At 35.0% G+C, this 16740-nt stretch overlaps 1 protein-coding gene across 1 annotated transcript in view; it reads right to left on the minus strand.

The window, feature by feature from the left end:
• The window catches only part of RTF2 (replication termination factor 2), an 84276-nt gene that overhangs the window by 58745 nt on the left and 8791 nt on the right, over positions 1-16740 (minus strand). Inside the window, exons 2-5 of the mRNA XM_001368978.5 lie at positions 11909-12003; positions 11366-11459; positions 10065-10204; positions 7368-7446 (exon numbers count right to left, since the gene is read on the minus strand). Of these exons, the coding sequence (XP_001369015.1) occupies positions 7368-7446; positions 10065-10204; positions 11366-11459; positions 11909-12003 (408 nt within the window). The remainder of the gene's footprint in view (positions 1-7367; positions 7447-10064; positions 10205-11365; positions 11460-11908; positions 12004-16740) is intronic.

Genomic DNA, 16740 nt, shown 5'->3' on the forward strand with positions numbered 1-16740 from the left:
AGGCCACATTTGAACCCAGGACCTGTCATCTCTGGGCCTAATCCAGTGAGTCATCCAGTTGCCCCCATCACATTAGTTTTTGAAGAAATCTTAAAAGTTCAAATTGCTTCATAATATGATTCACTGAAAATCAAAATAATTTTCTTCACTGAAAATCAAAATAATTTTCTTTTACATAACTCTAGATCAATCAATTAACAAGCATTTACTATGTGCTAGGAAGTAGTAATACAAAGAATGTTCAAGAACCAACTGAAGGAGAAAAGGGCTGGATAAAATGAGCAAATCATTATATTTTTAAATTCTGTACTATCTTACAGCAAGTTGTAATGAAACTACTTTACTTAAAGTAGTTTATCTATGTTTAACCACAGTTGGTAAAACAAGCAACCCTGTTCTAAGAATACCAAGCTATGATGAAAACTGTATTTCTCCGAAATAAAAAGGAATTTTAGTATGGTAAACAGTCACATTAAGGAGAGTTTGTTGTCTAACTCAAGATTGTCAACTAACATTTTTTGGAGTAACTTTTTTAAAAATTTAGAATAATTTTCCATGGTTACATGATTCATGATTCCCTCCATCTTCCCTCTCCACTCCCAGAGCTGACAAACAATTCCCCTGGGTTCAAAACCTATTTCCATGTTATCCATATTTGTGGTAGAGTAATCTTTTAAGATCAAAACCCTAATCATATCCCTATCGAACTATGTGATCGATCATATGTTTTTCTTCTGCATTTCTGCTCCCACAGTTCTTTCTCTGGATGTGGACAGCATTCTATCTCATAAGTTCCTCTGGATTGTCCTGGATCATTGCATTGCTGCTAGTAGAAAAGTAACTTACAATCAATTGTGCAATAACGTATCAGTCTCTACGTACAATGATCTCCTTGTTCTGCTCCTTTCGCTCAACTAACATTTTAATGTCATTATTTGACTTGAATCCCTCCCCAAATAAGTGATATGTATTTAACAAATGCCTATCAGCACCCTAATTTATAAAGTATAAAGATATAAAGTATATTTCCTCCAAAAGAATTCAAAGCACCTCAGAATAATGTGAACTTTAAGATTACTCCACCCTACTTAGACCATACTTTAGAAGATTTGATTTAGCCACCTCCTGATTGTAACAATAGAGATACTTGGTTTAACAGAGTCAGGAATGTCTTGGGAACTTTACATTGCTCCACCCTACTTAGTCTAACAAGGTCAGGAATGTCTGCACCCATACTTAAGGATTAAGTATTTAGGAGGATGGTCTTTAATAGACATGTGCAGAAACAGCTGACAGACCCCTGGGCTGTCCTAAGTCAAGCTAAGCTACCATTGGTACAGATAAGATGCAGGAAAGTGACGTAAAACCGTCTATATAGGGTGTGTCACTTCCTCTCTTCGGTCTCTTTGCCCGGAGAGGTGGATCTGGCTGGTGACTTCCTGTGAACTGCCTGGGCGCCAGTTCAATCCTGGAACTCGAGCCTGGAGGAGTTCCCTCAGGCAGCTTCCTTGAGACAGTCTTGTGGTGAGTGATAAGACTGACTCCCTTTTCCCGGGGCGCTCAGGGGAGGCCCCCTGGGCCAAGGCCTTGAACTCCTGCCTGGCTCAGCCTGAGCTGGAGCAGTTTAAATTAACTCTTTCCTCTCTCTCACTCTTCTCCTTAATTCCTTCTCTCTATATTAATTAAAATCACCATAATTTCCAGATGACTTGGGTATTTTATTATTTGGGATATCCGATGGCGAACAATAATTAAATATAGTTTAGGTCACAATGCTAAACTTATCCTTACAATAAAAAATGTGAATATACATGTAATACAATAACACCATGAAAAGTAATAAGGGGAATAAGGAATAAGCCAAGACAAAATGGCATGGAAGGACAATATGAAAAAAAATATATGGAACATAAGGAAATTATGAAAGCCCTCAAACTGGCAGAAGTATATAAAATGGTGGCAGAAACACAGGACACTGTCCTTAAAAGCATGTAGTTGAAAAAAGAAAGTAGAATAATATACCTAAAGAAGAAGAACCAAATTAATCTTAAAATGCAACCTTTTGGGAAAACATTCTTTACAAGATATGTGTAGTTAAAATAAATATTTAAGAACTAAAAAGGTTTCTTAAATAAGTTTTTAAAAGCCAATTTATGATACATTTATAACAACTCTCCTAAAATTAAGATATTGGAGACAATAGCTCAGCTTCACCATAATTATATTCCCTGGTTTTCAACTATAAAGTAAAAAAAAATAAGTAAAAATTGTCTTTCCAGGTTATTTAATCATATGCTCGAGTTAAATTAAGTTTGGGCAAATGACAAGTTAAGAACTTTCTCAGCATAATTTTTAAAGGTATTAAAGTAGGACAGTAAAGTCCTGTTTAATTATTTCTAATTTCCTTTTATCAACAAGAAGAATTATAGTGATAAAAAAAGGAAAATATTCAGGAAGGCAAGAACTGGGTCCTGGCAAATGGGCACTGTGCTAGTTTGTAAGAATCAGAATAAAAAAGGAAACCTTAAAGATCTAGTCCAATCCCAGAATTTCACATATGATAAAATTAAGACATCCTGAGTTAGTCAGAAAAGAAGAGATAAAAAACCTGGTCTCTTAATATACTATCCCCATGTATTTTCTCCTGTTCCCTAAGTCTCTCAGCTGATAGTGTTCCATTGAGAGCACAGTTTGACTTAAAACTACAAAAGTCTTTTGCTTTTTAGAAAGTGATGCTCAGGTTACTAAAAGAAATAGAAATTCTAGTTGCCAGTTAGGATATAACAAAAATTATTAAATATTTTCTGAACCATAGCTATAAGTAAAGAGGCAAGTGGATCCAGAGAGTTAAGGAAAACATAAGCATTAAATGTTACACAAAAGTATAACAACCTATGAAAATAATTCTGTATATCGAGTTATTTTCAGGATTTTTTTAAGTGAAAAATGTTTTTCTGTTATTTCATTGAGCTTGATAGAAATGGCTGTTTCTACCTTACTTTGAAAATATGTCATCGTGGATTCATATAAAACAAAAATGTGTCTTGTTCACTTTTGTTTTTGGAAAAAACAGCTAAAAAGAGTTACCAGGCAGAATGGCTCTGGATGTATTATTAAAAAGAACCCAAACAGCCTCATTACCACCCTTGGATAAAAAAGTTCATAGAACCTAGAAAATTAGAATATGCCATACAACCTACAGTGAGGTTTCTTCTCTTTTTTAAAATTTATGTACACACATCTAAGAACCTAGAATCAATATGGTTATACCCTATTTGTTGTTTCTCCTAATAAAATCCACTTACCTATTGTTACTGATATAGTAGAACTTTTGTAATGTAAAAGACTTACTTTACAAATGTTTTTACTTATTTACTTAAACTTTGCAAATATTTCACTCTCTTAACCTAACCAGTCTGGAGAACTAGTTAAGTCTATTATTTCTAAATACACCACTAATATAACATAGAACACAGCATTGTTTCTTGCTGTGTTCTTACATTCACTCCAATTTATTTCTCATTACTACATGAGGCAAAGAACACTGTGGGGAATACAATTAAATTTTCTTTTTAATATAAACAAATCATTAGCAAACAGAAAACCTAGCAACCGCATCTCAAAGGAACCTATTTTCTAAAACCACTGCTCAACCTATCTGCTTTAAAACATGGAAGAAGGACAATTTTAAACATACAGCCTTGTGTAATAAATTGGGTATTATTAAGACAATCAGTGGTAAAATGAATATAAAAATTGGCATTCCTAAGTTAGATTCACCTGTCAACTATACCAATGTTTAGACCTTTAGATTTGGAGTGATGGAAGTTTCTCTGAAAGAGGAAACAAAGAATAAAATGGTTCACTAACTCACAGTCTACATGGGTAGTACTCACAAAGATTAAACTGTCAAGTGAAACCACAATGACTATTACATATTATAGGTAATACAAACTAGAGTGGTGCTTGATAAAGTCTTCCCATTTAGTATATTTAAAATTTGGAAACACCACAGAACTAAGAATTTAGTCTTGGGAACTAGAGTTAGTATTTGAAAGAACATACTGTTTAGATAAATTTAATTTTTACTTTAATAGAAAAAAAGAATTTCATAGCTGTAAATCTAGTCTAACTCCCTCATCTTACTTACAGCTTAAAAAAAATGTCCAGGGAAATAGGTTCAGTGATTTGCCCAAAATCAAATAGATAGTGGTGGAGACAAGTCTAAAACTCTCATTTCTTGAACTGAGTCAAAAGCTTTTTCCACTTACCATATCTAGTCATTTGCAAAATCTAGTAAATTTATGAAAATAATGTAAATATAGTTATAAATCATATTGGGAATAAAAGAACAAGAAATTATATTTGAAAGATACTTGTTTTTTTCTGATTTTTTTCACTGTTTTGAAATACTGAAGACCACCAAAGCATTTTATATATCTTGCAATTAAAAATAAAAACCCACTTAAACTATTGAAAAAATTTTTTTAATTTAAAAAATCCTTATATCTAATTTATCTTTAGATTAATGCAGCTCAGTGTCCTTATGTCAGGTCTTATTGAACACCAGAAAATGAAAGGAGCGTGAGGAGAAGTTTAAGATGAAGGTAGTTTAACAATGGAAATGGCATGTAACCAGCTATTTTCTGTCTATTAATACATAGTTTCATTTTTGTGTGTGCTGTTTGGTGCTTGCTCCATCTAGTCCCTGTAATGTATCAGTATGTTACAGAAAATGTTCTTATTTTAGAATGATATAAAAATGTGTTTTGAATTGATTGATTCATCTTTTTGACATAAATTCATTCATTTAACATGTTTAAATGTTTTTTATGTGCAGAGCACAGTGGTAGGTGATGATCTGGGGAAAGAGACATAATTTAGATAAGAATCTTATTCCTCTCTTTATTGAGTTTACAGATCAATTCAGGGGGCAATGTTTAGCAAAACAATTCTTTACAGATTTTTATTTTGCATAGAAGTCTAATGCAGATAACAAAGTGAAGTATTCTATCTTTCAGTTTGGCAAAGCTGACAAAAAAGGGAAAATGACTAGAGTTGGAGGGGCTGAGAGAAAATAGCCACACTAATGCACTAATAAATACTGGAATTGCTAGTTGGTTTAGCCATTTAAAAAAAAAAAAAAACCTCTTACCTCTTACCTTCTGTCTTAGAATTGACACTAAGTAACAGTTCTAAAGTAGAAGAGTAGTAAGGGATAGACAATTGGGGCTAAATGACTTGCCTAGGTTCATATAGTTAGGACGTGTCTGAGGCCAAATTTGAACCCAAGTCCTCTCATCTCTAGGTCCAGCTCTCTATCCTCTGAGGCACCTACCTGCCCCTAGTCTAGCCATTCTGAAAAGCAATTAAGGAGTTATATCTCAAAAATCATTCAACTGTACATATAAACCCTAAAGGAAATGGCCCATACATAGAAAAAAAAAATTTTGTGGTGGCAAAGAACTGAAAACCGGGGAAGGGGGTTGTGGGGGTAGGGAAACTAAGAGGTATCCATCAACTGGGGAACAGCTGAACAAATTATAGGATATGAATGTAATAAACTACTATTGTGCTAAGAAATAGTTTCAGAGACTTTGAAAGATATGTATGGATGAAGGCAGAGTGAAGCAAGTAGAACCTGAAGAACAATTTACATTACATCAATACTGCAAAAATGATTTTGAAAAACTTAAGAACTGATCAACGTGTGATTTCAGAAGACTAATAGGAACATGGCACCTCTTTACAGAATGGTAATGGACTAATATGCAAAATAAAACACATTTTTGGATACTGTCTATATGGTAGTTTGTTTTGTTTGACTATGCAATATGTAATATCTCATTTTTTAATTTGGATCCTCAGTGCCTGGCATAGTATTTGGCATACAGATGATGTCTAATCAATACTTTTGTATTTGTTTATTTATGAACATTCTATTAAAAATTGAATTGTCATACTAAACTGAATGGCTAAAAACATAGTTACCTATCAGTAACCTTCTCTGAGCTTGGACCATAGATAACACTTTGTTTTACAACTGTTCAATGCACTTCTCATGTAATACTGCATATTAGCATAATTTGTGTTTATGTTACAGTCACTTATCTATGAAGGCAAGGGGCTTCCTATGACTTTGCAAAACTTTGTATTCTCCCAACACCTAATACAATTTTCTCTGCAAATAGCAGCTATGATGTAGAAAAATGAACAGGAAACAAATTATAGCTATTTTTCCTGGCAACATCATTATAACAATTGACCTCCAATTGCATATCTCTGAATGCTTTTCAGGCATCTCACACTGGATGTTCAGTAGACATTTCAAACTCAATATCTGCAAAACAAAACTTATCTTCTCCTATAACTCTTCCCTATTACTGCAGAGGGCAACATCATCCTCCTAATTCCTTAGGCTCAAAACCTAAAAAGTCATGCTAGATTCCTCATTATCTTTCACCTCACTCCATATCCAAGATATTTCCAAGGCCTGCTGATTTTACCTTTGCAACATCTCTTTCATATGCCACCTTCTCTTCTCTGACACTGCCATCACAGTGCAGGTCTAATCACCTCACACCTTGATTACTGCAAAAGCCTTCTGGTGAGTTTGCCTACAACAAGTTCCTACCCATTCAAATCCATTCTCCATTCAGCCACTGTAATGATTTTCTTAAATTTAAAGTCTAATCATGTCACACATCCCACCCCCAACTCAATAAACTCTAGTGGTTTTCTATTGCCTCCAGAAGCAAATACAAAATGCTATTTGACATTCAAAGCCCTTCATAATCTAGTGCCCTCCTATCTTTTCAGTCTTTTTTACATCTTGGATCCCAACAAATACTCTTCAATATAGTGACATTGGCCTCCTGTATGTTCTATGAACAAAACACTGAATCTCAGTTCCAAGTATTTTCTCTAGCTGTTCCCCATGCCTAGAATGCTCTCCCTCCTCCACTCCAACTACTGACCTCCTTGGCTTCTTTAAGTTCCAACTAAAATTCTACTTTCTACAGGAAGCCTTCCCTAATTACTTAATTATTTCCGATTTATCTTTGTACATATTTCTTCGCATGTTGTCTCACCTATTAGATTGTAAGCTCCTTGATGGCTGGGACTATTTTTTGCTTCTTTTTGTATTCCCAGAGTTTAACAGTGTACCTGTTACATAGTAGGTACTTAATGCTTATTGACTGATTGATTTATATTACCACTATCAAAATTTGTGAACTTTTCTGGCTCACCACACAACTATTTTTGACTTCTCAGTTATATAAAGTTATAGAACCATGCTTTGTGTCAAATCAAATGCTACTGTCAACAGACTATATGGCAGAGATGATGAATTTCACAGAACTTACTGTATGACAAACTTCAGCTTTGATTTCTTTCAAAGCTCGTTCAGAAAATACACAACCACAGCAGCGCAAGAAGCAAAACCTTGACAATAAAACAAAAATATAATTTATTATCAATACATTCATGGATATTATAAATAATTACAAGATAATAGTATAAATTAACACAACATTAATTATAACAAAATATAATAAACAAAAGCTTTAACATAAATGCATTCATTAATACAAATTAATGGTTTTATTATTACCTAACATTTATTGAGTACAATTTGTGTTCAGGCAACATATCCACAAGTGTCATTTTACAATACGGTTTTAAAAGTCTGAATTCTATATGCAGAAGGTTAACAAGTCCTGTGAAAAAAGTATATCAAAGAGACAGAACATTCATCTCCTTTTTCTGTTTCTTATTTCATTCTTTGGAATCTTGATTTCTAAACTGTGAATTAACTGTCTTTAAAATCTTGGGGGTTAAATACTTTTAATAATCTTGCTAGAAAAACCAATATATCCAGAAAAAGGTAATTCACATTATAATTTGCTGTAAGATGTAAGTTATATGCCTATTTTTCCATACGACCCCTTGTGGCTGATTAGGGAATGGCATATACCCACAATACAAGGAAACCACTCATCCTAAATGTTCTACAACAACCTTCATTTTACTTTTTTTTTTAACTTTTAACAAAGCATTGCAAAATCATATATAGTCATCCATCTCCACAATGAAGGAGCAAAAGATATGTGGGTTTTATTTTTACTACTCGAAGAAATGCTAATTGAGGGGTTAACCAACGTTGAAAGCACTTTAACTATTTGTCCTTAGACTTTTCAGACATTAAGACCCTGACTGCATCTAGAAAATTGGAGGCTAGAGGACATTTACTGTGTCACAGCAACAAAGAATGAAACAGTGGCTCTGCCTCAAAATGGCCCAGAGGGTCTCTAATATAGGAGATGTTTATAATAAAATAAACTTGTAAATGTCTAATTGGGCTATTGCTTAAAAATCCTCTGATTAAATCTTCATGAGGTATTTATTGTTGCCTAAGAAGAAACATTTGGCTGATAACACAATGTTCATTGCCTAAAGTATATCACCCATACAAAAAAAAGTGTTACCTCTATTATAAGGAGAGAAGACAAAGATAAGCTTTTATCAAGCAAAGGCTTGTATATTACACAAATGGATCTGTCACTTCAATGATATGGGCATTCCTTCCAACAAGAGAGATGGCTACCTATCCATGTATCTATCCAATGTGAATCTTACCATGTCCTTCCATAAATTCACCACAGGGAGTTTACTCAGTACTATAGGCCTTTCTCATTCTTTCTTTCTTTTTTTTTTTAAACCTTACCTTCCATCTTGGAATCAAATACTGTATATTGGCTCCAAGGCAAAAGAGTGGTAAAGGCTAGGTAATGGGGGTTAAGTGACTTGCCAAGGGTCACACAGTTGGGAAGTATCTGAGTCTAGATTTGAACCTAGGACCTCCCATCTCTAGGCCTGGCTCTCAATCCTCCGAGCTACCCAGCTGCCCCCCTTTTCTCATTATTTCTTAACACTGAGAAGACACTTGTAGCTATAAGATCGGTTCATAAGTTAAATCTTGCTTTCAACACATGATCAGTTTATCTTTTTTTGCTCACACATTTTAAAAAATAATTTCTTTTATTTTAGTTATCTTTCATAAGTTTTTTTTTTAACCTTTACCTTCTGTCTTAATATGAACTCAAAAACAGAAGGGCAAGGGCTAGGCAATTGAGACTAAGTGACTTGCCCAGAGTCACATAGCTAAGAAGTGTCTAAGGCCAGATATGAACCCAGATCCTTCTGACTCCAGACCTGGTGCTTTATCCACTGTGCTACCTAGCTTTCCCCTTCATAACATCTTGCTTGTGATGTATTATAGTGTGTTCACACATACCATCTCTCTATTTTAACAGGAATTTAACTATGGCGATCTTTTATACCAAGGTTCCAAAGAATATAAGGATCTCCATTAAAATTCAACTTCTAAGCCTCATTTAGCCTCATTGTGGTCAGGTGACCCCGAGTTTTCAAAAACTATACTAACAGAATGCACACTTTATTAAGTTTTACTAAGCTGAAAACATTTAGCTTGTTGTCTAAGGATCAGCCTAGGGAAATTCAAAGAGGCTTAACAACAGTCTGGTCAAAATGTTATGAAAGTATTTGTCCACAGCAATTCACAAAGATATTCAACCAGTTCAATAGAGGGGATGAGATCTGTGTCAAAGGAAAGAGTACCATGTAAAGAAAGAAATTACTGATCTTTAAAGTACTAAAGTGAGAAGAAATTCAAGGCTACTCTTTATCACTCTCTGCTGGGCACAGAGCCAGCACATTAACTACACACTCCATAACATTTTTCCATTGTGGTAATTTGTAGATGTAGTTACAAGGAAAAGAGACTCATTTTATGGGAAACATTTGCCCCTTGCTTCCTTTCCCAGGGACAAGAATATCATGTGGGAATACCATGGAGAAATGTTTAAAATGTACAAAATTCTCTTCAATCCCACATTAAGCTTTCTGACTAAACTACAACAAAGTACTGACTATACTTGGAAATTACATTATAAAGGTATCAATGTGATGAATACCTATTTGTGAATTAATAGCACCTTTAGGATAAATGTCCAGGCAGGACTTTATTGTGAATTACTGACCTGTGCCGACCATTCATCTCCAGGCCTACAACAGGGCAAATAAATCGGGCACGTTGGAGGTCGTCATATTTGTCACCTTTTGTATTTCCTTTATCACCACTCCAGGCTGGATTATCTGAGAGCTTTAACTCTGTCACATTCTAGAAAAAAACCACCAACATTTAAAATAGTTCATATACTAATCATTTTCCCTTAATAACTCATAAAACCAAAACAGAAATTACTATTTTACTCCCTCTCTACTTTCATTCATCATTGGTTTTCATATGCCATCCCCTAACTGAGGACTATCCTGATTTCCCAGTTGCTAGTATTTTTGCCTCACCAAAAAAAGTATTCTGTATTAGCTTATGTTTGTGTGTTGTTCCCTATTCCCAACCAAAGGAACATAAGCTCCTTGAGGATAGGGCTTCTATTGCCTTTTTAAAAAATCTTTGTATCAACAGTAAATAACAGATTCATTAACACTAATTGCATAATAAAGGTTACTGAAATGAATGAATTATATCATCTAAATTACTCCAAACTAGGATATAACATTACTCTAAAATTATGGAAGGAACCAGTGCTTCACTTATCCATAGATGAGCCAAAAAATATTTGATCATTTTGATTTCAATTTTCAACCTAATTCAACCAACACATATTGAACATTTGCTATATGCAAAACACCATATTGCAGTACTTTGGGAGGAAGAAATAACTTTCATTAATAAAAATTAAATCTTGAGACAAAAACTGCACTAATCCAATGATAAAAGTAATTTTTTTCTCTTTTATGAAAGAATTATCATTAATAATAATTTCCACAAGAAAAATTAAAACATAAGAGCATGACATAATATTAAGAATTAGTCTGAGAGACAAGAGACCATCTGATTAGTGTGACTTTGAGGAAAATCGTTGAATTCTTACACCTTAGTTTCTTCATGTGCAAAATGAAAGGGAAACTTTTTTTTTCATTTTTATATTTTAAAACTTCATTTCAGATCTAAACTTACAAGAATTGTCCTTTAATAATTAAAATATTACCATATATCTGTGATAGTTTATAGCTCTGAAAACTTTTTTTTGACATACATTATCTGATTTAATCCTTCATACTCTGTAGAGAAGGCAAATATTATGCCTATTTTAAAGATGAGTTACTGGAGGCTCAAGGATGTGAAGTGGCTTGCCTAAAGTTACATGGCAAGTTAGTGAAGCTATTTCCCCTTATGATTTTCATTTTTAAGTATAATCAATAACAATAAAAGCAAACATTTATGACCCTTGAATTATTTCAGAATTAGTAGTATTACCTTAATGCTCTTAATGTGAGATGCTGCCTGCCCAAGGGCTTTTTCATTAGATTTGTCCAATAAAAACTCAATGACTGCATCTTTGTTATAAAGTCTGTAACAATAAGAGGTAGTGAAAATGTTATAATCAAAGAGAATAATAAAATATCTGTGCTAAGGGAGGCAGGATTCATTGAATCCTTAAAATACTCATAAGGATAGTTTAAGTATAAACTATATTTGACAATGGAATGTATCACATGACAAGTATATTTTGGAGAAATATAAGAAGAATATATTAGTTATCAGTCAAGTTGACTTAAAATTTATGTGTGATATGTACAAGGAAGGCAACTAATTTTAAAAGTAGTGCTGAGGCAGGGCTGGGCTTGAAAAATATGATTCAGATATCTGCTTAGAGAAAAAAGGAATCCAGAATGAAGGTATTTGCTGAGGATAATCCACAAATGGATAGATAACAAAAAGTAAGCTCTATTTACAAATAGAAATTTACTTAAAATTCATTTTAAAAAGAGAGTAATAATTCAAATAACATAAGTATACCTGCCAAGTTCACAAGCTACTATTGGTCTTCTTAGTATTTCTTGGCTTAAAGTACAGTAGTTCCATTGGGCCACTAATTCAGCATTTTTGTCAACCTATGAAATGAAAAAAGAAAAAAATGATGCATTTCCTTTCAACTTATTTCCATCTTCTATTTGACATGTGGTTCAAATTTCCCCAATAATGTGCTCCTTCATTCCCCTTCAACCACACATGGATCTCATCACACTTTAAAAGTATTCTACTTCCTTAATTAGAAACTCTGACATTACTCTATCTGACCATATCATAATTCCATCTCCTATATTTCACCTTTCCTAAAGCAAGCTTCATCTTCACCTACATCTCCAGTCCTTAATACATTTCCAGGCCATCAGTGCTGCTCTGACTTTCCAATTTCAAGCCTAGAGTAGTCATTTTAGCTCCATACTCTCTTCTGCTCTTGAATCAACTTGTTCTACCCTGGCTCATCTCTTCCCAAACTTCAGCTCCAGACTTTTATTCATCCTTCTCTGTTCCTAACCAAATGGCACTGAAGGAAGTCACACAACTGTGCTGAATGAGTCCAATAAAAATCTATGTTAGCCAACTTAAGCTGGGCTTTCAGTACAGCAAAGCAGTCTTTTTATCTCTAACTAATTCCCGGTCTCATTCCTTACAGATGGTCTTCCAAACTTTTTCTTCTTTACTCAAATCTCATATTTCTTTTCTCTACTTTTCAGCAGAAGACCTCACCTCTTACTTTACTGAGAAAATTGAGGCCATTTGACAAGAGCCCTCTCTTCTTCCATTCTCTTCAATTCAAACTCCTTTGATATTATTTTCCACTCATGCCCAGTCTCTGATTATTAATAAGGTAATCCTTATCCTTGCCAAGGCCAACCTCTCTACAGGCACACTTGATCTCATCCCTTCCCCTCTTCTTTAGGAGACTGCCCCTCACTCACTTGAATCTTCAACTTTTCCCTATCTAACAGTTTTTTCTAATATCTTCAAAATGACCAAGTCTACCTCATCCTCAAAAAAACAAAACAAAACTATACCTTGCCATTCACTTAAACTATCATGATATATACAGGTTTCCTTCTTTCCTGAGTTAAATAAACAAATTAAAAAATCAGTCTATACTCGATGCCTTCACTACTTCTTCTTTCCCTTATTCTTCAACCCTTTTGATGTGGGCTAAAATGTCCCACAAACCCTGCCAAGTAGCTGTACACAATCAAAAGAACATAGAAACAATAACTAGTTGATTAGGATAGTATTACCTTTCAGATAAGATATGAAAATTGCTTAGATCCTCCATTATGAAAAATCTTCACCATCAATCTTTAGATATAACCTAGGCCTACGGTGTGGAACCTATGGAATGCATGCCAGAGGGGACACTCAGAGCCCTCTCTGTGAGCATGCTCACAGAGTTCACCAGAGGAACATGGGGCTGGGATGCTCCCCCACATCCAAGCACACCTGAGGACATCACCCACCCTCTAAAAGGTTCACCATCACTGACCTAGGCCATTGGTTGGGGACTCTGAACAGCAAGTACAGGTGGTTATTTCTCAATCACAAAGAACTAGGTTCATACAAGGCTCAATTTCCACAATCATTGCCCTAAAGAGAAAACTTAACCAAAAGTTGCCCCAGAATAAATTTATGAACCATGGATAAAGTGACAGCAGTTCTCTGAAGCCTCTGAAGGGCAACAACTACCCAAACAAATGACTCTTTCCTTAGCAACTAATCAAGATAAAAAGCATTCCTGAAAGCCTCTCAGAGACTTTCCACTGCCAGCCCTTTTCATTGCTATGGCCTTTCCATCTCCAGGCCTTTCCATCACTAGGGTCATTCCACTGCCTTCCTCCGTTTCTCAATAAAATTTGCTCACTCACCAAAAAGAGTGTTTGAGTCATTACTTCTTTGGAGAAGACCCCAATCTCACCCCTCACATTCTGATTTCATCACTTGACTGAAACTATTCTATCCAAACATCTATCTAAATCTGATCTAAAGTCACTTAATGATTTATTATTTGTCAAATTTTATAGCCTTTTCTCCTGGATTCTCTCTCTATTCTAGGTTTTTATGGCATTACTCTCCTATTTCTCTTCCTATTTACCTAAATGCTTTTTCTTCATCTCCTTTGCTAGTTCACTATCCATATCATACTCCTTAATGATGGATGTTCCCCAAGGTACTAACTGAGACCCTCTTCCCTTGCCCCTCTTTCTTTTCTTTTTTTTTTAAACCCTTACCTTCCATCTTGGAGTCAATATTGACTCCAAGGCAGAAGAGTGGTAAGGGCTAGGCAATGGGGGTCAAGTGACTTGCCCAGTGTCACACAGCTGGGAAGTGTCTGAGGCCAGATTTGAACCTAGGACCTCCCATCTCTAGGCCTGGCTCTCAATCCACTGAGCTACCCAGCTGCCCCGCCCCCTCTTTCTTAACAATAACAGAGGAGTTTCTTCTTTCTTAGGTTACATGAGTTTAATGATCATCCCTATGAAGATCTCCAACCCTCCCCCACCCCTAGCTCTGGATAGCCAGCCCCGTTGTCTTCTTCACCTTCAGACACCAGTTGCCGACTAGATATTTTAAACTGAATGTTTCAAAGATATATCATACATTTTGGACTTAACGTGTCTGAATTCATATTTTCTCCAAACCCTCTTCTCTTCTGAATTTCTCTATTTCTATCAAAGTCTCCACTATCCTTCTAGACTCCCAGGTTTCCAAACCTGACATTAGCCTTGGCATCTCACTCCCTTTCATCCCACATATTCAATCAGTTGCCAAAGTTTGCCATTTCTACCTTCATATCTACCATTTCTGATTCTCCCTCCCCTCTTCTCATAGCTACCAGTTTCAATCAAGTCCTCATCATTTGTTACCTAGATTGCAATGTCCTTCTAAATAGTGTCCCTACCAATTTGATTAATTCCAGTGACTCTCTATTGCTTCAAGAATCAAATATAAAATCTTCCATTTAGATTGTAGGATTATTCACAACCTACCTTAACCACCTTTCTAGCTTCATTGGAAGGCAAACTGGTCTTCTCTCTATTATTCACATAGGGTAATTCATCTCAATACCTCTGTGCCTTTGTATTGGTTATCTCTCAGGTTTAAAGTGAATTCTCTCCTCACCTCTGCCTCATACATTTCCCTTTTCCTTTAAGATACAGATTAAGTAAGATATAGCTTAAGTAGTACTTCCTATATAGAGCCTTTTCTGATCTCTAAACTACGAGTGTGTCCCTTCTCAGACTGTATTATTTATTACTTTTATATTACTACTTTGAATTTATTTGCTTTTACTATCTTCATACTTTAAAAGTGCTTACTATATGCAAAGCAGTATGCTAAGTGCCAGGGGTACAAATAGAAAAAGTTAGGCAGACTGGTTCTCAAGTAATTCTCATTCTAATGGGGGGAGATACAGAAAATTTCAGCTGCAAAACAGAAAAGTACTAGGCTTTTTAGGGTGGAACAGCAAAGCAGATGGTAATGCCTCTTCTTTAATGTCATTTCCACTAATAAAAATCAGACCAGTTTCTGATATTGAACCATTTGACAGTAACATGGTCTTTGGTGACAAGAATTTTGTTTTCTGGGTCTTCAAGAGATATGGCTATAGCACTGAAAGAGCAATTGCTAGGCTTCATCTTGACAGAGGCTGCTTCCTTGCTTCAAGCACTCTGCTAAGCTTTGCAAGTCATAAGACTCTTAGATTTAGATTCCTGGGCCATCTCCATTTGGGTTTGGGGGTGGGGAAGAAGGTACTTACCAAGCTGGTTATGGTGGTTTGACATACCTGGCACATGCTGCCTCCTGCTTCTCCCTCTGGGTACCTTGCTACTTCAGCTAAGCTAGGTTGTTTTCCCTTTATGTAGCAGTTGATGGAGATGGCTCATCCTTCTCTAGGATTTGCTTTCCCAATAGCAAATAAATATTTATTCTGTATATTTTTATATACCTACTTGTTTCCCCATTAGAATATAAGCTCTATAAGAGTAAGGATTGTTTCATTTTCCGTATTTGTATCCTTAGCACAGCAGTAATGCTTGGCACATAGAAGGCATTTAATAAATATTTACTGATTGACAGCTGGAAATGAAGACTTGATTAGAGAATTTTAGAAGGACAGAATGTTTGAGTTTAAAAGGATATTAAAGATGGCCATTCTCCTTGCCAAGATTAACTGCTTTTCATGTATCCGTGATCTCTAACAGACTATCTCCACTATAATTCTTACTTTCCCTCTAATCTTATATTTCTTCCTATCCCATTTCCTTCCCTGCCACCTTTAAAACTCTTACTTGCTCCTACCAATTCCCCTAGCTATCATCTTATATCTTTCCTCTACATTTCAATTAAACTTTCCCCTCAAAAAAATCCTACCTGAACTCAATGCCTCTACTTCTCCTTTCACCTTCTTCTAAATTTTTTGCAATTTGACTTTTGGTCAAATCTAATGACCTTTCTCAAGTTTTAATCTTCCTGATGGCTCTAAAGCAATTGATACTATGACCACCTTCTCCCCAAAGATTCTCTCTCTCCTTTCTAGGTTTTCATAACACTGTTCTTTTGATTAGTCCTTCTTAGCCTATATCATCATTTATACTCACTAACCCACAAACTTATATACTAACTGTGGATTTTACCATTTACTTTCAGCATAATTCTTCTAAGTGTCTATTAAAAACACAAAATAGTACTATCACTCTAAGTAAAAAAAAAATTACACATATATATTATATATGTATATATATATATAAAATCTGCCCACCAGAGGGCACATTATGCCATTAAATTTGGATAAGTCAACAGAC

The sequence above is a fragment of the Monodelphis domestica genome, chromosome 1 (assembly GCF_027887165.1).
Source record: "Monodelphis domestica isolate mMonDom1 chromosome 1, mMonDom1.pri, whole genome shotgun sequence".
Classification (NCBI taxonomy): Eukaryota; Metazoa; Chordata; class Mammalia; order Didelphimorphia; family Didelphidae; genus Monodelphis; species Monodelphis domestica.